At 36.5% G+C, this 18,740-nt stretch overlaps 1 protein-coding gene across 2 annotated transcripts; it reads right to left on the bottom strand.

The window, feature by feature from the left end:
* Positions 1 to 367: 367 nt before the first annotated feature.
* On the bottom strand, positions 368 to 15,211 carry LOC104095239 (uncharacterized). Of its 2 annotated transcripts, XM_009601320.4 has the most exons (13): positions 14,944 to 15,210; positions 14,734 to 14,843; positions 9,252 to 9,362; positions 9,089 to 9,146; positions 7,622 to 7,711; positions 7,063 to 7,157; positions 6,812 to 6,865; positions 5,167 to 5,304; positions 3,825 to 3,882; positions 3,614 to 3,728; positions 3,421 to 3,490; positions 2,132 to 2,203; positions 368 to 774 (listed from the first exon to the last, which is right to left on the bottom strand). In XM_009601320.4, the coding sequence occupies exons 1-13, from the start codon at positions 15,119 to 15,121 to the stop codon at positions 658 to 660; spliced, it is 1,266 nt and encodes a 421-aa protein (XP_009599615.1). In that variant the 5' UTR covers positions 15,122 to 15,210; the 3' UTR covers positions 368 to 657. The 2 variants fall into 2 exon arrangements, with proteins under 2 accessions (XP_009599615.1, XP_009599616.1); XM_009601321.4 differs by lacking the exon at positions 6,812 to 6,865 and having other exon boundaries at positions 14,944 to 15,211.
* Positions 15,212 to 18,740: the final 3,529 nt, after the last annotated feature.

The following is an 18,740-nucleotide window of genomic DNA, read 5'->3' as shown; positions in this document are numbered from 1 at the left end:
ATAGGCCAATCGAAGTCCGGTCCACGAAAAAATGGACATAATCATTAATTCATGTCTTATGTGACCGTGCATAATATTCTTATGAACCCGAAACGAATATCAAAAGTAGTTTTTTTTTTTTTTTCTTCTTCCAGTTCAAGTGATGAACTAGTGTTCGAAAGATAAGTTATACTAACACACGGGAAATTCCTTCTCCGTGAATCCAACCCTTTTCAACTTTGTACAGTCAATCAACTTACATCATCAGATCAAGTCCGCTTCAAGCTTAGGATGAGCAAATCAGATGGCTGTTGATGCTATTAGATGATGCATTTGCTTAAGAAGTCAATAATCTACTTAGAAAACATATCATCCCAAAATCATGCTTAAGGAAACGAATTGGTTAGTTGACATTAGACTAAAATAAGAAAGCAAAAGAGCTTCTCGCATATCAATTTTCAACACCTGAGAAAGTGTATAAGTTTTGAGATGAAGAAGAAAGAGATACATGGAAGACCAAAAAGCCCAGTCCATTTTGCTTGACGGGCAATTTAACAAGCACTCCTTGAACTTTAACCAGCTATTTTGCCTAGATCAGTATTTACATGAAAATCAATTCACAGCAAAAAATTGCCAAAATTTACAAGAAAATTGCCAAGATCAGTATTTATCGATTCTTCATGCCTTGAGTTGCGCATAGATTGATGTACGAGCTGCATGATGAGGAAACAAACATTTTCCATTTACAAGAACTTGTTCCACAAAATCCACTCGTACTGATTTGAATTGGTACCGCTGTATTCAAAATTAACTTGTTGAGGATGAGAATTTGAACAAACTATTGTGAAAACACATGTAAAAGGCAACTGGTTAGTACATACGCCATAAAATTATTCCAGCCTAAACCATCTTGTGCAATACCATTCACATGCCAAAAGTGGCAATCTTCATTCCAGAATCCGTAAGAAACTAGTTCATTGTTGTTCAACTTCAAAAATTGCTAAATTACATGGTTCACATTCCCTCTATTTAAAGACAGCTTCTATAAAGATATTCATAAAGACAGAATGACGTTCCTATGGGTTTTCTCACTTGTAATTGGTGGAAATGTTGGCAATATTATACCCTAGTTGGAGAAGGATCACTATACTAGGAGCTCAAAGAAAGACAACGAACTCAGTAATCCTTTCTTGCTTTCATTTTTTCTATCTACTTCTGGCAATTGGAAGAGGTGATTAGAATTAATGTTATCCACTGCTGGATCAGAATTTTTTGCTTTTAACTGTATCCTATGCTACAAATTTCCACGATCTAGCCATAGCAGCAGAGGGTGAGAACAGGGAGCAAGCGGGTCAGGTGTGTGTTGAACTGGGTTTGGAATAGTGTGGATGCCTGGCTAGAGTTCAGTGGGTAAGTAGGATTTTGAATTCAACATGAACAGTAAACAAGAGTACCAAACCTACTAGAAAAAACAGATGGCATTTTATCACCATATAACAAACACGGCAATTTTACCTGGGCCATGGTCAAAGTCTACAAAATGAGTTTGCTTATTCTGTAGATAAAGTGAAATTCATGATAAATGCAATGATTTTCGCAGGCTAGTACCATCTTTTAATGATTATAAAGGGGTGTCCGGAGGTGTTCACAGAAAGAAAAAAACAGAAAACAACATACATGTTTTAAAGTGGAACAGACACCTGATTTTGGCACGTGCATTGTATATCAAACCAGCTGTGTGGAGTAAGGGGAGGTCGAGTTTCAAGGATTTCCTCTCTAGTATAAGTATAACCATTACCAAAATATATACCTCTTGGAACACATGCACATAGCCGCCACAGGTGGCTAAAAGTAAATTTCGGAAAAAAAGAGCTCAAACTCTTCTTTTTTAGTTCCATTGAGAAAGTTCTTTTTTATAAAAAGACACCACTCTACTAGGGAAGATACCGCTAAAACCCACAGGATATGACTTGCAGATGCGATTATGAATAAAACCAGATCGAACCATTAAACTGTCAATGGACAAAGCCAGAATATTGGCCGCAACCAACGGATGGCCAGGACCAAGAAGCTTTTGATAGAGAAGAACTTCTGACATTTCCAAAATAAATAGACTAAACTGCAATTACTGCATAATAACATAAATAATTACCTTTCCTTTCCAAGAAAAATCTACAAAACGGTAGAAAGGCTCCATTAAGGTGACCTGATCTCCTTCTTTAATCTGTCAGTAGGAGTAAATTATAATTGAATTAAGTGATAATTTAAGGGAAGCTTGGGGGAAAGGATCAAAGCAACCCAAAAGTGTCTAGTTACTTCCTTAAGTTCAGGTAAAATAGAATAGTCATGGTTAGTTCCAAATTGACCAATTCTCCCTCTCAAAAATTAATCTATTATGGGCTCTACGTGTTATATTTTGATTAATTTAATCTGTTTATTTTGAGTCAATGCAGGATAGAGGAGGCGATAAATTCACAATCTTGAAGTAAGAAACACTTAATGAATGTATTCACTTTATCGAATCTAGGGTCAGACTGAAGTGTGGATCAAAATCAGATCTTGAATGATACATTCACTTTTTACATTAATGCAAAGAACAAGCCTGGGCAAAAAATTTCTTCTTGAAGATGTCTGAAGCAGAAAATGAAAACTTAAATGGCGGTGTTCAACATTACAGTAATACTATTGGAGGTCAATGAAATACTGTTCAGGCTCATGGTTAATCCAGCTATATAACATTTTCTTCTTCTATGTTAAGAGAGACCAAGGTATTTCTGAAGTACGATACCTACACTTCAACTAATTCTTCTTCCAAGAAGGAAAAGTGAAATGAGAAAAAAATTATACTCTCCGTTTCAATTTATGTGAACCTATTTCCTCATTAGTCCATACCAAAAAGAATGGCCTCTTTCCTTATTTGGAAACAATTTACCTTTATGCAATGATTTATAGCCACACAAAATATATGTGACTCATTTTACACCACAAGTTCAAAAGTCTTCTCTCTTTCTTTAAACTCCGTGCCCAGTCAAATAGGTTCACATAAATTGGAACGGAGGGAGTATTAATTATCAGGCATATTGCTACCGCTGCTGTTAAGCACAAACGAGGACATGAATATTAACCTCTTTTAGATTATAGTTTTTTGGTGTACCCACAGGGTTCTATATAGATGAATGGGTGGCATTCGTAGAAACCATGTCTTTTTGTAAGGTTTTCTATTTTTGGTATGCTTCTTGTATATGGCCATCTTTTGCCTTTTGTTTTAATGAAATTTATTACTTAATAAAAAAAAAAGGACATGAATATCAAAAAATGTTGGTTGCTTAACTTGCCTATGTTTCTTCAATTACGAAACAAGATCCCCTTTCTCATGAACTGAGTAACACAAACAAAGAACTGTATGAAAAGACATTAAACAACTCTAGAAGGATGACTTACAGCATCACTGCGAATACCATACACCGAAATTACATAAAACGTGTGATTGGAATCAGATAGCACGTAGTACCTGTGGAATACAAGTACAAGTTCAAAAATCAGTTTATAATGCCATCATTTGCAAGGGGAACAAATAATGAGCAAAGTGATAAAAGATGAGCTATTCTAGGTAGTAGAAATCAAGGTAACTTACAATGGAGCTAAACTCTCATTCTTAGCGAAGAACAGAACTTTTCCTATGATTGCATATCCTTTATTAAGACCTTCAGATAGGAGATCCATGGTTGCTCTTTTGTATGAAGGGCTCACTGCAAGAAGTTCCTCTGTTAAGACCTTCATCCATAATGAGGATGATCAACTATCGAACTCTTTTGTTAACTAAGAAGATGAATAAAAATCCTTACAATCAACTGTAGCAAGTGATGATGATAGGGAAGAAAGCCGCTTAGCCTTACTCTGACCCTGAGAGAGAGGACCAAATCATTCGACATTCTTCAAACATCATGCATGATAGATGTTCTACACAACCAATAGAAGTGCTTGACACAAACAGATTCGGAATTGTACACTTGTTTTTTCCTCTTGTAAGAGTAATACCTTAACGGTTCTACAATAGCTTGAAAACATGCAAGAGATGAAGAAGAAACAACTAATTTTTGATGAATACCTGCCAGTACAATCAGTAAAAATGGAGACTTGCTCAATCCATTAAGTGGGTAAACTGGATAGATCAGTAGGTCAAACATAAGAAAGATAAGGCCAATTCTCGGTTGATTTTACTTAGCAACTTGTAGTACCCTGAATGCTTAAACTTCATCTCGACACTAGCATATCATCAAGCCTTATGCCTTCTCTAACTAACTGTTATTTGTTAGTAAGTTTCCCTTTTTCCTGAACTGCTTTCACCTAATCATCTAACTAAAAAAGACTCAAAATAATTTGAATTGCAGAAAATTTTCACTGAATTTGGTGCAACCTTATTAAGGTTTCTATATTGACCTCTGTAGCATACTGAAACCAACACTGACACTAGATTAAGATACCCACTGCGAACTACTGTGAGAATATACTGGGTATGTTGTTGTTGTTGTTGTTGCAAACTACTTACCTAAAAAAAATAAAAATACCCACTGCCAATTTCCCTTTCAAACAACTCTTGCTTCTGCATAACTCAGCTGTGTATAATCAGTTTCCTAGCATCAACTAGTTTCCCAGTTCTCCCAAGCATTTAACGAATCCACAATGTTTGAAAAGAAGGGCAACCTTTTGGAGCCTTCTTGTCATACAAATTTCACATGACACATTTGTCTCCCCTTGCTACCATTAGCCGGAATACTTTTGTTAGACGTCGAGTGGAAGTCAGAAGCATCTAAAAGACTTCCATATCAAACATTTTATTGCCTCAGAAAAGGGACGTTTTCGTAATAAGCAAGTCAGGTGTCATAAGCTGCAAAAAGCCTCACCCATGTGTTCCATATCGAGAACATATGATATGTCTAAATGCATAAATTTATCAAATTCCCTTCTGTATCAAACTCCACACGTCACAGGTCAGACAAGAAAAATCAGATGAGGAACTACGACTCTGACACATTTTATGCCTGGAACAATGCATTTCTGAATCAAAATAATGAAGAATTTCGTTAAGACTCTACTCTAATTCTGCCAGCCATGATTTCCTAAATGCTAGCCAAAATAAAACCACTTGCAAATGCTTCAAGTAATCTAGAACCAAATTAATCTTACCCGAAGCAAATAGTCTAATTTATCAAGGAGCAGAACCATCATTCTTGCATCCTCCACAGCATTAAGACCAGGATCCATTAATGCAGCAGCTTCAAATCCAGTAAGGGCCCTCTCGTAATTCTCCAGATATTTGTTCACCTTTAAGAATCAAATAAGATCCATCCAAGCATTTATTGTAAAAAATATGGAGAGGCAAATGAAGACAACATTTAATACATCATTGTGTATGCAGACTTTAGATTTAAAAAAGAAGAAAGGTAAATTTCTTTAGATAGGCTCCATATCTTGCATACAATGCTCAAGCGAAAAGAAGAAGAAGATAGGATGAGTATACGGACAGGAAAAGCTTTGTATAGGTGGTAGATCTTAACAAATCATATTCTAACCACAAAGAGAAGAAGAAAAAACATGAAGAGAGAGTTAATAGCCACCAATTCAGTAGGAAAAGGGACTAGTTCAATGTTTGACACTTTTTTTTAATTACCAAAGTAAGCATTTGAAGTTGCAGACTTATGCTTTCTGATGGATTATCTTGAAACTACATCAATTACACACCCATTGATATTTGCGTATATTGAGAAAATCATTTAAAGGGATTTTTAAAAATATTCTCTCTTTAAGATGCCGACATGATTCCTACAGTGAAAAAGATGATAGGATTTCAAGAAGGAAAAAAAGAAGGGATTAATGAGGTGAAATCACATTCACTTTTGCTCATCAGATAACTTTTACTATTCTTCACTCCAAAGCTCTAGTGTGTTCTGTAAATCGACAATTCTCTTTGCTCATGAAGTTCCTGCATCAACCAACTTCTGTCTTTATTGTAAAGTTTCCCGCACACTTCTCCCAAATGAACATTTCATTCCTTGGATTTTGAGATTCAATATACGCCCTTTCTTTTCTTTCTTTTTTTCTCCTTTTCTCCTAACCAGTTCAGTATACATTCTACTGATAAATCTCAAATGCAAATAGAACCATGGTCATAGAGAGGCATTGATGCCACCATTAGAATGAATCAAGGGGGTACTTCTGATAGGTGGAAGAAGCAGAATTAAAAATGAAGAAAAATCTAGAAAAGAGAGATGAAATTATATCCCTTATTTTCTGCAGACTGAAGCTGACCAAGTGATACAGGTTTCTCAACTTGTACAATCTCATCAAGGGACACTTTCCCCATCTAATTTTCTTATTCTTTAGTTTTCCTTTTCTTGGTGAACCAGTTATAGTAATGATAATAGCAATATAATTATAAACATGAGGCAATCAGTGGCAACCACAACCAAACTTCTAACAGAAAACAAGTGAGTCAAGAAAGGCCATTTTTGCTATAATGTTTCTGAGATGTTCTCAAAGAATCTCATACTAAGTTTTTTGGTAAGGTAAATAATTTCATTAAAAGAAGGGGAGAACCCCGTATACAAGCTGTATACCAAAAAGGGAGAACCTCCACCAAGATATGGTTCTCAACGAAGGACACTAATTCATCCAATAGAAAAAGGAACCTCATAGGTACACCAAAAAGAAACTAGACACAAAAGACTATTTTGCAACTTTACGAAGTTTAGCTCAACTGCTTCAAAAGCTCCCATACTAAATTATTATATCACGGAATAAATCTGAAGGGAGGATTGGTTATAAGCCTTACAGTGGCGCAGTTGTAATACAGATCAGGGTTTGACTTCATTTTTTCATCTCTTTCCTGAAAAGGGTCCCAGAATTAGAAGAGGTTCCGAGTTTATAAAGAAAACATGGAACATAACAGGCTTAGAAGAATCAACACACTGCTGATAAATCTGAAGGTCATGAGAAAGATGATAAGAGGGCAGGTGCAGACTCCAAAAGACGCATTTTAAGAGAAGCTTTATACAGAAGTCAAATTGACAAATGCATACTTACAGCATTCTGGTACGCTTTTAATGACTGTAGAAGCTTATTGTGATCCCATGCTCCAGTCACAAAAAAAGAAGTGAGAAATGCATTTCCTAGGTTATCTGTCAAAAAAGATGGGAGCTATACTAGTCAAAAAAGAAAAGGAAGACAAGAACTCATTGAAGAAATTTGAATTTGGATGCATAAAGTGTGGGTTATGGTCCATCTATCAGGAGATAGATGGATATGAGTATAGCAGAACTTAGCAGCACAGGTGAAAAGTGAAGCGTAGCATGCACTAAAAAAAAAAAAAAAAAAAAAAAAAAAAGTACAAGTACTAAATTTATTTAGTTGCTATGCCTTGATCATTGAGTGCTTACAGAAATTATCTTTTACTTCTAAATTAAAGCATGCTTTAGATAAAGACAAACATCGACTCAATTTCATTGACAAGTACTAGGTAAAAGGATAATAAAGAAGCAAATAGAGATTAAGTAAAGAATGTTCATAACAACATATCAAGGGATGTCAGAGCTAAGTAATTGAGGAAGTGTCTCCTTTAACTAGAGTCCATCCGCAATCTTACACCAAGAATATCCATCCTTGACATCCAAAGTGATCGCTTCCCTGGCATGTTTAATACTTTCATCAACAACTTCTTCTGGATTTTCAGCATCTGCAAAGTAAACATAAAATCAGAAGAGCAGAGTAGAATCAGCCTCTCAGGAAAAAGAATGTCAGGAGAGATGTGAACTTTTCTTCATAAGCGAATAATTTAAATAGAGAAAAGAAAACTTAAATATACATTCTTCAAAATTAAGATAATACTCTAAAAGGTAGGATTCATGAAGTAGACTGTTACTTGTACCAGAACACAATACTTTCCCTTTGCACACAGTGTATCTGACCAATCCATGTTGCCATGAACAAATCAGTAAGCATCTTTGTCTTGAATAAGATGCATCAGAAAGGACAACATAAGTTTCCCTTCTGGTCCTTCAGAACCAAACTTTTTGCAATGGCTGCAAATCATCAGTAGAGCTACTTGTCTAAAGGGGGAAAATAAAGGAGTGAACTAACAGTTAAAAACAGGCATAGTTTCCATATAGTTTCCTTCCCTTTCATAACAGGCGATTTAAGATTTGTAAACGTCTAAACAATTGTTTGGTGAGTTTTAAATACTCAAATAACATTTGAAATTAGAGAAAATGTTTACATTGTAATGAAAGGGGAAACCTTGTTTGTGATCATTCTTTCAGACATCCCTCAATTAAATGAAGAGGCACTTGATTTCACTATTACTGTGACAGCCATTCACGAACATCTAGGATACAAGGAAGAACGCACAGGGTTTTATATAATAAGCTACATTGAAAATAAGATCTCCCAATCATTAAAGTTTTTCTAGATTCAACATTTCAACCAGCTCCATTATAGCATTCTGCAAAGTAATGTCTTTACTGACCAGTATATTGAATAAACTGGAAATTTCTGTTTAGATTTTCCATTATCCAGCCACTTATAAAACCACAAACTGACATTTCTGACATCACCTACTCTCAATTTGACTTTGTCAACAAATTAATTTTACAAGTTTCCATTTGCCTCCATAAAACAACCCCATAAAGTGCAAATAGAGGACTCAAATTTAAGGCTTGAAAGACATCGTCATTATCTTGGATGCCTCAATTCTATAGTCATCAGGTGAGTGATATTTGTGGGTTTCCCGGCAAATTACACGAGTCCGACAACACTAGCTTGAGTTTCTAGTTTTCTACTTTGAGTTTAATGTTCCTAGTACAATGACATGTCACCATCTTTGGAAAGGGAGAATTCTAGTCTACCATTTGTTTAAGGCTAAATAATGCAATGTAGGTCATTCAGTTTAAAGTTTTTCATGGTTGTACCCAACTTCATTAGATTGGATCACTCAGTTAAAGAAAGCCTTAATATGGTTACATTTCCTCCTATCTATTATTCAGTACTGGCATATATATGTACGTATGATGCTCATTAGGCACAAAAAAAGAACATAGCATATATCAATATTCACCTTGAGCCAGTTTTCTTTCGAGCATTGATAGTTGACATAGAATATTCTTACTTGGACCCTGAAAACATAACAAATTGAAGATATCTATCAAAAAATGTAGACCTTTTATAAAAGACTTTACTATTGAAATCATTATAACCAAAGCAATAGCAGCATAAATGACCTTGCTAAGGGCAAATGTAAAGCAGTTTTTTGCTGCATTTAAATCTCCTTTCTTCCAAATGCAGTTACCTAGGCACAGCCAAGCATCAACAAGAGACGGATTCAACTTAACCTAAAAGGCAACAAATCAAAAACATCTCAAATAAGAATGCTACAAGCTAACTGGCAAAGCATATTATTGTGATATAGAATAGCACATGTATTAATTTGTCACGTGTCTTTTCTGTTAGGTGACAGCTCATAGTGAGCTGTCCAATAGTTAGTTGGATAGCTTAGGTGTATAAATGTACCGACTATCATCTTCAATAAAAAAAACAGTGATTCATTTCTTCTTCAGCCGACTCTCTCTCTCTCAACTTCTGCCATTGTTACACCTCCAAATCTCTTGCATTTTAGCATGGTATCAGAGCGGGAGATACTGGAATCTCACGTTGTGACACTCTCAAACTGGTTGCTGGCCTAGATCTCTCAATTTCGTTTGATCAATTACTACTATTGACACGATAATGGGAGAGAACACAATTGACCACACACATCCCCTGTTTTTGGGTCCTTCAGACACTCCGAGCTCTGTATCGATTCCGGTAAAGCTCACTGGGTCGGAAAATTATGGGTTATGGAGTAGGTCGATGAGGATTGCACTTTTGGGGACGAGGAAGCTAGGGTTTGTGACCGGCACATGCAAAAAGGAATCCTACAAGACAGCTGATTTACATGAGCAATGGGAGACCTGTAATGCTATTGTTTTGTCATGGATCATGAACAATGTGTGTGAGGAGCTTCTTGGTGGCATTGTGTATGCATCAGATGCTCATCCCGTTTGGGAGGATCTACGGGAGAGATTCGATAAGGTCAATCGAGTAAGAATTTTTCAATTGCATCGTGAAATTGCACTCTCTCACAGGGAACTAGCTCAGTTTCAGTCTATTTCACAAAATTAAAGGAACTTTGGCATGAGTATGATGTGTTATTCCCTTTCTCTAATTGTGGATGCCCTAAGTCTAAGGAAAATATGGAACAACTACATCAACAACGAGTTATGCAATTCCTCAGCGGATTGAATGAGTCCTGATCAGGTGAGAAGACAAATTCTCATGAAGACAACTGCACCTACGCTAAATCAGGCCTATGCAATGATTGTACAGGATGAAAGTCAGCAGAGCGTGGGTGCTAATGTTGTGACTGACAGAGGTGATCTTTCTTTGGCTATGCAAGCAACAGGCAGGGGACAAGGATTTCGAGGCAAAAAGCAATTTCTGCAATGTGAGCACGGCCGGATGAAGGGTCACACCAAGGAGAATTGTTACAAAATCATTGGCTATCCATCAGATTTTGTTCCAAAGAAGAAGAAGGGTACAGGGAACACAACTGGAGAAATACTGGTAATGGGAATCAAAATCATGCTGGAGGAAGGCCAGATAATTGGAGGAGAGAACCCCTTGCAGCTGTGAATCAAGCAGATGTTGGATCATGCTCTCAAGTAGATGGACATGGACAGACAACAGCTGAGAACAGGGGATACTACTTCACTGATGCACAGTACAATCAAATTCTGAATTTACTAAACAAAGATTCTGGTGACCACCAGGCTAACATGGCAGGTAATGTTACTTGCTTGATGTCTAATTCCAACCAGAAAGAAGAGGAGTGGATTGTTGACTCAGGAGCAACTCATCATATTGCTTCTAAATTAGAGCTGTTAACTAACACTAGAGCTACAGACAAGTCTAACAATGATAGAGTACATCTACCTATAGGGGGAAGGGCTGATATCACACATACTGGTAGTGCAATGTTTGTTGGATAAAGAAACTGTGAAAAATGTCCTTTATGTACCTGATTTTAGGTTTAACCTATTATCAGTCTCAAAGCTCACAAGAGCATTGTCTTGCAATGTCAACTTCTTTCCTGATTTATATGTATTTCAGGACCTCTGCAATGGCAGGGTGAAGGGGATTGGTAGAGAGAGAGGTGGATTATATGTGCTTAGAGATGGAAGATTCACTAACAAGCTGAAGGCCATTTGTGCAATGAATAGACTATGTGGAGGAACCAGCAGCCTATGGCACATGAGACTGGGACATCCTTCATTGTCAACTATGAAGAATATAAAGGAGTTACATAGTTATGTTAGTAGTATAGCAAAGAATAATTGCTTTGTTTGCCCCTTAGCAAAACAGACTAGGTTGAAATTCCCACTTAGTGATTCTAGAGCTGATGGATTGCTTCATCTTGTACACATGGATCTTTGGGGCCCTTATAAGGTTCCTACATTCGATAACAAGTATTACTTCCTAACTATTGTGGATGATCACTCTAGATACACATGGGTACATTTTTTGCAATTAAAGTCTGAAGTGATAGTAGCAATAAAACAGTTTCTAAACATGGTTCAAAATCAATTTGGAGTCATGATTAAAGTACTGAGATCACATAATAGGACTGAATTCTTTAACTCACAACGTACAACTTTGTTGAGTAATCTTGGCATAATTCATCAGAATAGTTGTCCTTATTCTCCTCAACAGAATGGTATAGTAGAAAGGAAGCATAGGCATATTCTTGATACTGCTAGGGCCTTGAAATTTCAGGGGTCCATTCCTATGAAGTATTGGAGCATGTGTGTGAAGGCTGCAGTGTATTTGATAAATAGGTTACCATCCAGCATTCTAGGGGGGCAAGGTACCTTTTGAGTTACTACATTGTAGGAAGGCTTCTCTCCTTCATCTAAGGGTTATAGGTTGTCTATGTTATGCAACAAATCTGCCCAAGGGAGACAAATTTGCTGAGAGAGCCAAGGAAGCAGTTTTGATGGGATACTCTGAAACAGAAGGGATATATACTTCTGGATTTACAAACTAGACACTTCTTTACTAGCAGAGATGTTGTTTTCTGGGAATCTGAGTTTCCTTTTGCCAAAGGAAGCACTAATATGAGAAAGGAATCTGAATTGTCTATGTCTTCTCCTCTACATAAGAAGATATCAGATTACAGTAGTACTCCTTGTGGGTCAAACTTACCAGAAACAACAGCAGGTGTAGATCACATAGATGCAGAAGATGATACACAACATGAATTTGAGGGGGCAAGTTCTGATGGTTCTAATGCAGCATTCCAGGATGCAGAGGCTCAGAATGAGTTGCACCCTGAAATGCAGCAATCACTTGAAGAAGAAAATGAAAATGTACCACCAAACACAGGCAGGAAATCTTCAAGACAGACCAAGGAGCCACTGTGGATGAAAGATTACATCACTACAAAGAAGGCTGCTACCTGCAATTATCCAATTTCAAACTATTTGCCTTATGACAAAAGATCCTCCAGTTATCAGTGTTATTTGGCCAAGTTCTCTCAACAGGTTGAGCCACAGTCCTTCAAAGAAGCTGTCAAGGACAGTAGATGGATTAAGGCTATGAAGCAGGAGATAAAACCTTTGGAAGATAACAAAACATGGTGCATAGTTGATTTGCCAGAGGGTAAAAATACAATAGGCTCAAAATGGGTATATAAGATTAAGTATAAAGTAGATAGGGACATTGAGAGATATAAGGCAAGGCTAGTGGCTAAGGGGTATAGTCAAAGAGAAGATTGGACTATCATGACACTTTCTCTCCAGTGGCAAAGATGGTCACTGTGAGGTTAATCATAGCACTTGCTGCTTCAAAGGGGTGGAACCTGTTCCGAATGGATGTATACAATGCCTTCTTGCAAGGTGATTTGTATGAGGAAGTTCATATGGAATTGACTGAGGGATTTAGACAACAAGGTGACACGAAAGTTTGCAAGTTAATGAAGTCCTTATATGGGCTTAAACAAGCCTCAAGACAGTGGAACATCAAACTAACAGAAGCACTCTTAAGTGCAGGCTTTGTTCAAAGCAATAATGACTATTCCATATTTACTCTGAGGAGCCAAGAAGAGGTAGTGATTGTCCTAGTCTATGTGGATGATCTTATTATCACAGGAAGCAGTGCAATCCTGATTAAACAGGCCAAGGATATCCTACACCAGAAGTTCAAAGTCAAGGACTTAGGAGAACTTAAGTACTTCCTGGGAATTGAAGTACTAAGATCCAAGGCTGGCATTTTGTTGAACCAGAGGAAATATATACTGCAACTCATCTCAGAGATGGGGTTAAGTGGGGCTAAGCCTGCTTGCACACCCTTGGAGGCTAATGCAAAATTCACTTCAGTGGAATATAATCAGGCAAATGGAGTCAAGGATGATTCCCTATTGCAGGACATCAGTGCCTATCAAAGGCTAGTTGGAAAGATGCTATATGTCACCATTACAAGACCTGGCATCAATGATGCTATGCAAACCTTGAGTCAGTTCATGCAAAGGCTCAAGAAGTCTCATTGGGATGCTGCAGTTAGAGTTGTAAGGGTGCACCAGGACAGGGAATCTTAATGGTTTCTAATCACACAGGGTAGTTAACATGCTGGTGTGATTCAGACTGGGCAGCATGTCCCAACACAAGAAGGTCAGTTACTGGTTATGTGATAAAGTTTGGAAGTTCCTTGGTGTCTTGGAAATCAAAGAACACAACAAATTGTGTCAAAAAGCTCAGCTGAAGCTGAGTACAGAAGCATGGCTGCTGCAACTGCTGAGATCATATGGTTACTTGGTTTGTTTAAAGAGTTGGGTGTGAAGATTACACAACCAGTGACAATCGTTAGTGATAGTAAGTCTGCTATTCAGATTGCAGCAAATCCCATACTACATGAACGGACAAAACACATAGAAATCGATTGTCATTTCATTAGAGACAAGATCAAAGAAGGGGTAGTTCAAGTAGTACATGTGAACACAAAGGAGCAGCAGGCTGATTTGCTAACCAAAGGCTTAGGAACTGCTCAACATGTGCATCTACTTGACAAGCTTGGAGTGCTTAACATTCTACACCCTCCAGCTTGAGGGATATAGAATAGCGCATTTATTAATTAGTCACGTGTCTTTTCTGTTAGGTGACAGCTGTTAGTGAGTTGTCCAATAGTTAGTTGCTTAATTTAAAGTTAGTTGGATAGCTTACGTGTATAAATGTACCGACTATCATCTTCAATAAAAAAAACAGTGATTCATTTCTTCTTCAGCCGACTCTCTCTCTCAACTTCTGCCATTGTTACATCTCCAAATCTCTTGCATTTTAGCACATATACTATATATTTCAAGTTTTTCATAGCCGAAAAATCCCCGAGGGCCACTGGCACATGGTTTAAAACTCGGTGAATAACGAGTCCACCCCTCTACCCATACGGGCTTTTGGATGTGGCAGGGTTCGAACATGTGACGTGCGCGGGAATGATATATTAAATGAAAGGTTGGAAACAGAGCTGGAGATGAGCGCTAGCCAGAACGAAATGGACTAACCCACACAGCATCACAAGTCGCACTCTTACCACTAAACCAAAACCCTAGGAGCCTAAATGGCAGAGCATATTAGGGCATCAAATTAACATTCTAAATTTATCTTATTTACTCACTGCTTTGGACAAATGATCCTCTGCTTCTTTCTTATATACTGGAACTACATCAAGTACTTTGCCTCTTAAATACTCATAAGTTGCACGTTGAAGTGGCAATTTCCTCTTTTCTGCACAAATTTAACCACAAATCACAATAAGTTCAACGCATTTGGTAATAATTCACCGAAAAGTAGCTCAAACAATACAATTAGCCAGTTAGTTAGTTACCTATAGGGATAGTATCGAGGATTTGAAGAGCGAGATCAGATTGGATTTGCAATTTGGAGACTCTCTCCTCCGGACTTAAGGGGAAATAGTTGTCGCGAAAGCTGTAAAGCTCATCGGCAGCTGCAGTTGCCTTGGCGAATAAATCCTCTCCGGCGACTTTTCCGGTCGAAATGCTCATCTCCGGCGATTCTGCTCGACGAAAAAGGAAGCGAAAGTTGGACTACCGAAAGCTAGGTGTATTGATTTATCTCATCAGTATATTTTTACACTTAATTTTGTTAAGTTAATACTCATTTAGTTACCAAATGAGTATAAACGTTTTGAATTTTTTTTGTCAAAAAATTAAGTTACCAAATTAGACTTATAATAAATAATTATATATAAAAGTCATTTTAGTCTAGTAGTAATTAAAAACAATACTCTCATAGATGATATAATCGTTAAAATAAATAATAAAACAAGAACGGATAATTCGAACTCGATTAAATTTAAATTCTGGCCTAAACATTTGTGTGGACTATGGCAAGTGGATCGGTCCAGGCTCGTAACCGGCCCGGGCCCGCGTACTAAGTGTGCTAGGAACCGTTAGGATTGGGTCCGTTTGGCCCACCAAGAGACCGAGACCGGACCAGTCCCTTGACGGGCCAAAAGGGGCCAACGGATATTTTTAAAAAAAAATAGTCGTTTGGCTTTTGAAAAAAAGAGATGTTAGGGGTTTAAAAAATAATCGTTGGCTATTTAAAAAATAGCCATTTAACCCCACTAACTTAGTTTTAATCCCAAACTTTTTATAATTATATTTTTTCCTATTTTCAACTATAAATACCCACTCATTCTTTCATTTTCTTACAAAATCAATATCAATCTATCACAATCTCTCTCTAATTTTCTTCTATACTTACTATTATTGCTTACTTTATTCCAAAAAATAGTCAAAAAATATTGAGGTTGTTGCAATTTGTGAAAAAATTATGAAGTTGGTGGTATTAGCACCTTGTTTAGCTCATTCCATAGGAGGAGGAAGACTAAGAAAGATATTGCCATATTTTTTATTGCTATAATGAAATTACAAGGCATTGCTTTGAATGTCTTTTTATAATATTATTATTTTTAAATTTGAATTAAAAAAATAGGTCACAATTCTATAATAAAGTTACAAGGTATTGCCTTAGATATTATTTTAAGATCTTTTTGTCTCTAATTTCTATTTATTTTTTTGAAAAAAATCACTACTTAGCCATTAGGCCCACTTAGCCCAGGACCATGAGTTCGTGGGCCCGATCCCGATCCGGTTCCTATAAAAAGACCGTTTAGCCTATTTATTTAAGGCCCGAAATTTGCCCGGAACCGCAGCCCACTAAGCCCGTTTAGGGCCCGACCCACTTGCCACCCCTAGTCTGGACACATACTTCGTGAAATGGTTCGTGCATATTTGTTGCCAGAAGCAACAAGATCAAGTTGATAAGGATTAAATCTTCATTTTTAATTCTATAGTAGATGATCATAGAAGCTCATTTACCATTTCTAATCTATTTGTACAAATAGGAGATAACCATGACTGATGCGCCTAATGGACGTCAAATGGTTGATATTATTCCTTCTGGACCAGAACTTACTTATTTCCGAGTGCGAATCTATCAAATTTGATCAACCAGTAATGAGTAATGCTGAGCCCATTTGGATTGACTTTTAAGCACTTTTTGGAGTGTTTGGCAAAAGAAAAAGCTACTTAAAAAGTTAAAAAGTGCTTTAAAAAATAAACAAAACCCCTGACCCTAACTTCTCCATTTTTTTAGCTTAAAAGCCATTTTGTTTTGCCCAACAAAATTACTTATTTGTCCCTTATAACTTTTATTAATTCAAAATTACCCTCATAAAAAACCTAAAAGAAGAATTTCTCCACTTTTGAAGACTCCGCTTATCTCTTTTCCTCTTAAGCTCTTTTATCTTCAATTTTCTGTATTTTCGCTCTTTTTTCCAGTGAAAATCGATCCTTGCTATAAGTTTATTCTTATGTCCTTATTCAGCTTGTTACATATTTTTTTTTTTATGTACTCCAGACGATACATATCTAAGATATTCCAAGGAATTTTTCATTGGTACTTAAATTTTCTTTTCCGTTGGTGGATTATGAACATTCTTCCCTTGTAGCAATTGTAGACATTAAAATACACTAATAGTTGATATTGGGGTTGTCTTTATTGAACCTTGTGTTCTACGGCAAAAATTAATTTGGGTTATTCTATATATTTGTTAGATTAACGTAATACTATCTCGAATGATTGTAGTTGAGGTTTAGGTACCGTAATTTAAGCTTGAGGTGACACTACTAGAAAATGTCAAATTTTTTACTATTAAATCGGTCGAAAAAAGATGGTCGTAAAACATTTGCGACTGAATCGGTCGAAACCTTCCGACCGTTTTGGTCGCAACAAGGAAATGTGCAGTTGACCGAATAAAATTAAGGTTTGCGACCGTTTTGGTCGGTAATTTTGCGATTGATTCTGTCGCATAGTTAACAATAAAAATTAAATAAATAAATAATGTTCCGACCAATTTGATCGGTACTTTAAGTAATTAATAATTATTTTATTCAAATGTTTCGACCGAATCGGTCGGAAATTAAAAAATAATTAAATATTGTGACCACTTCAGTCGCAAAACTAAGAATTTTCAAGTCCAGTTACCGACCAAAGTGGTAGGAAATCAATCACAAATTTTGGTAAAATACAACAGAATTCTGCTGTATTTTAAGCTACACCCCCTGCCAAATCAAACAACCAATATACAATAGCCAATATCACAAATGCTCAACCAATTGAGCCAAAAACATCAAGTATCAAACTAATTTAAACATAACAAAACCATTTAACAAGTGTAAATTATATTAAACCACATCAAAATGTGAAGCTTTCCACCAAAATGACATGCAACCAAGTCTAAAACGAACAAAGTAAAAACCAATCAAGTCCAAATATCCTATTACACATTTTAAATTGTTACCGATCCTCATCGGTTTCAGTCTCCTTATTGTTAGATTCTTTCATTGTACATTGGTTTTCATGTTTTTCCATGAATGTCCGTATCATACTTATTATTTCTTGAGCATTGTTCCATTGTTGCGATAATTCATTGATTTGCGTCCGCATAGTCTCAATTTCTTCGGTGAAGTAGAAGCATCACTAAATAATGTGGCTGGATGACTAGACGACGGCTGCGTTCCATGTTCGTAGACTCTACCTTTATTTATTTTCATGAGAAATAAAAAAAAAATACAGTTAAATGAGCAAGGGAATAAACATACAACTTGTGCAAAATAATATTAAAACGAATATTACTAAAAAAATTCTATACCTCTATTTACTCCACCGGCCATATCGAAGTCATATCTTCAGGCGTCGGTTGAGAATCGGGCTAAGTTGTTGCCATTTCTCCATTCTTCTTTGATACCCTTCCTGAAATATAGATGATAAACATCATATAAATAAATTAATCTTAACTTCTCCTTCTCCTTCTCCTTCTCCTTCTCCTTCTCCTACTCCTTCTTCTTCTCCTGCTTCTCCTTCTTCTTCTTCTTCTGCTCCTCCTCCTCCTCCTCCTCATCCTCCTCATCATCATCATCATCATCATTATTATTATTATTATTATATGTCTCCTCAAAGACAGTTTCCCCTATGTGCCTTTTCGTGTCAAAATTAAAAATATGAGTTTATTACTTGAATCTCATATAAGTAAAGTTAATTAAAATTTTATAAATAAATTACCAATCTCAATCGATGGGCCGCAAAATTAATTGA

Source organism: Nicotiana tomentosiformis, chromosome 10 (assembly GCF_000390325.3).
Source record: "Nicotiana tomentosiformis chromosome 10, ASM39032v3, whole genome shotgun sequence".
Taxonomy (NCBI): domain Eukaryota; kingdom Viridiplantae; phylum Streptophyta; class Magnoliopsida; order Solanales; family Solanaceae; genus Nicotiana; species Nicotiana tomentosiformis.
This window is presented reverse-complemented; position numbering and strand designations above follow the sequence as displayed.